Source organism: Adiantum capillus-veneris, chromosome 23 (genome assembly GCF_014529385.1).
Source record: "Adiantum capillus-veneris isolate H3 chromosome 23, ASM1452938v2, whole genome shotgun sequence".
Classification (NCBI taxonomy): domain Eukaryota; kingdom Viridiplantae; phylum Streptophyta; class Polypodiopsida; order Polypodiales; family Pteridaceae; genus Adiantum; species Adiantum capillus-veneris.
The window spans coordinates 33,721,842-33,724,747 of record NC_140953.1 but is presented as its reverse complement, the minus strand read 5'-3'; the positions used below and the strand labels follow the sequence as shown (position 1 = coordinate 33,724,747).

Below are 2,906 nucleotides of genomic sequence, written 5' to 3'. Positions count from 1 at the left end.
CTCGGCCCTAAGAGGTTTCAAACTAGAACCCATGCTTCTTTCTTCGACTGCAGACAAAAAAAATTGGTTTGTTCACCTAAGAAGACCACTTCTGTAATGCTTTTTACACTAGTGCCCCTTAATTATAATTACCATTAGATGGTATTTGCATTCATAGAAACAATCCATCCTCAAAGAGATTTTATCTTAAAAGGACTGAAAGAGGGTTAATCTTAGTTTAAAAAAGAATTGAGTAGCAACTTTCCCACAGTATACAACCCTTCAATTGCCATTGAAATCATACAAGCCATTAATCACAAGAGCAGTAGTCATCTATAGCACAAACTGGTTCTAGGCTTTTCAAGTAACCCAATTGCGTAATAATTCCAAAAGAGGACTAGTTACACTGGATAGTACATTGGTGTCGAATGGAGTGAAGCCACTCCACAAGATTTACTCAGAGTTACAAACAGACCCACTCACTTGGTGAAGGTGTCAATGATGGTTGTGTGCAGAGGATCACTCAAATGGGTGGCCCAGTTGTCCAAAGGACCCTTCCCTGTCGCAGCAGCTTGAACGGCAAATCCGAACGCACCCACCATGGCGAGCCTGGCATGCTTGATCTCGGCAAGCTTCAATACCTCTTTCTTCTCAGGGTCAGATGCAAGGCCCAATGGATCGAAGAACTTGCCGCCTGGGTAAAGGCGCTTCTCGGGGTCAAGCTCTCCATTCCTTTGAAACTCAATGTAACCAATGACTAGGGCCTCGATCCAGACCAGTGTGGAGATGGAGAAGGGCAGAGGCAAGCCAAAGTAGGTAGCTCCCTCGACAAGCTCAACCTGCATGAGACCCAACTGGTAAGAGCACTGCATATAAAGCCATCATCCCAACTGATGGATCCACAACAAATTCCATAGCCAGCCAGGGTAGTTTCTCAAAGCCATCTTGCACAATGGCCTTTCCAAGATCGGTAGAGCTATGGTTAGAAAGCTTCATGAAGGGGAAAGGTCCCCAACAGGCCAAGAAGCCAATCCATACATTTCACAAGCTTCATGAAGGTTAAAAGCTCAACAGGCCAAGAAGCCAATCCATACATTTCACAAGCTTCATGAAGGTTAAAAGCTCAACAGGCCAAGAACCCATCCATACATTTCACAAGCTACATCTCCACCTACAAAAGGACATGCACAAACAAAAGATCAGAAGTGAGGATTACCTTGCCAGCATCTTGCCATGTGACACCAGTGAAGGCTTCGACGGCGAGGGCGCCCAATGTAGCAAGCATGGCCCACCGTCCATGGATGAGCTCGCATTCACGGAAGCGCTGCAGACCAAAGGCCTCTGCGTAGGGCTGGATAGTGGCATTGATGTTGGTGATGCTGTCCACGCGATTTCCAATAATCTCCCCTGCAGAATTCTTGGCCAAGTTCTGGTTCAAGGAGTCGAAATCGAACTGCAAATATTCTGCGGGCTTGGCCAGAGAGAGCGGGTCGAAGCCATAGTCGCCTACAAGAGAGCCATCCAGCCATGCGGGGGGCTTGCAGCCGGGGTACCACAGAGGCCGATCCTTGCTGCCTGCGGAGCTGCTCTTCCTGGGCGCTGCCTTCGCACCCTTCTTGCCCCCAAACCTCGCTACCACACGCGCCCCATTGCTCACTCCCACGCTCTTGACGCCGTTTGAGAGCTCCTGGGTGCCCAAGAAGGACGAAGCAAGAGATGTGGCAGCAGTAGCGGCGGCCATTCCTGCTCGATCTCCCTCTCTACACACTCACAGACAATTTTACGCAGAAGTTCGAATCCTCTCTCTCTCAGAGGTCTGCCACACCCATACACAATCTCTGCGTTTGGATATTATACAATACCCTATCTTGCTCGCTTGTGGATGAGAATCCCACAGCCCATGACATCCCTCGCTCTATCTCCTCCTTGCTTACTTGGCGTTTCCCTATTGCTTGTTCACATTTGCCCCCTTACAAACATTTCAAAATCAAGTGCACACCCTACACTTTCACAAGCTTTCTAACGTTGTTTTCACCTAGTGAGCCACTCGTAGTGAGCCATTGTGGCCAAGGATAAAGCCTTTACACATGGCCAAGGAACCAAATGTTTGGGATCGATTTGGACCATCGACATAGGTGAGAATCAATGTGTGACACTCACAATTACAATTGTTGTTCATGTTCTTGAAAACCTTGTGAACTCTTCTACCCTGAGTCAAATGATTTTGCACTCTCCGCAAACATCAATCATCGTGGTTCTTGGATCTCATGGTGCCATGCAAACTTGAAAATGGAATCAGCCACCACAATAACACAAAGCAGCTTCAAATAATGTTATTAAAGGAAATGTGCTTGATAGCATTTCTTGATTATGGCACAAAATTTGATTAACATTGTTCGAAAATCTCCTCAACTATATCATGCTCTCATCCATCAGAAAAAGTATGAGGAACGTTGATTAACATATTTTACTATGAAGACTTTGGATATTTATTATGTGTGCTTATAAACCATAAATAGTAGTCCAAACTGGCCTACTGGACAGTATGTCCCACTTCGCCTTTGGCATATGCATGTGTCACACACACACTGTCATAAAAATTTAATATCTAATCAACCCAAATGATTCTCTCATATTAAACTTATCATTTAATGTGGGAGAATAGACGGGAACAAGGGTTAGAATATACATGTGCTTTCGGGTCTATCTCGACACAGGGCCAATGGAAAAGGGGCCCAAATGAGAGATGACATGTCAAAGAGCAAGGTTAGCTAATGGAGCTTAGAGACCTCAGGGTTAGCTTCATTAAAGACCTCCAAAGGTTAGTGTTAAAAGTCCTTTGACCTTAGGTAAGCTAGGGATGAGCTTGAGGTGGGAACCCGTTGAGGTGCTTGTCGTGCTTGATGACTAAGGTGCTTGAGGTGCTT

The 2,906-nt window shown here is 45.9% G+C and overlaps 1 protein-coding gene across 1 annotated transcript; it reads right to left on the bottom strand.

Moving 5' to 3' along the window:
* Positions 1-344: 344 nt before the first annotated feature.
* Positions 345-1,839, bottom strand: LOC147427618 (chlorophyll a-b binding protein CP29.2, chloroplastic-like). Its single transcript, XM_086496420.1, has 2 exons — positions 1,196-1,839; positions 345-818 (listed from the first exon to the last, which is right to left on the bottom strand). The coding sequence occupies exons 1-2, from the start codon at positions 1,718-1,720 to the stop codon at positions 459-461; spliced, it is 885 nt and encodes a 294-aa protein (XP_086352546.1). The 5' UTR covers positions 1,721-1,839; the 3' UTR covers positions 345-458.
* Positions 1,840-2,906: the final 1,067 nt, after the last annotated feature.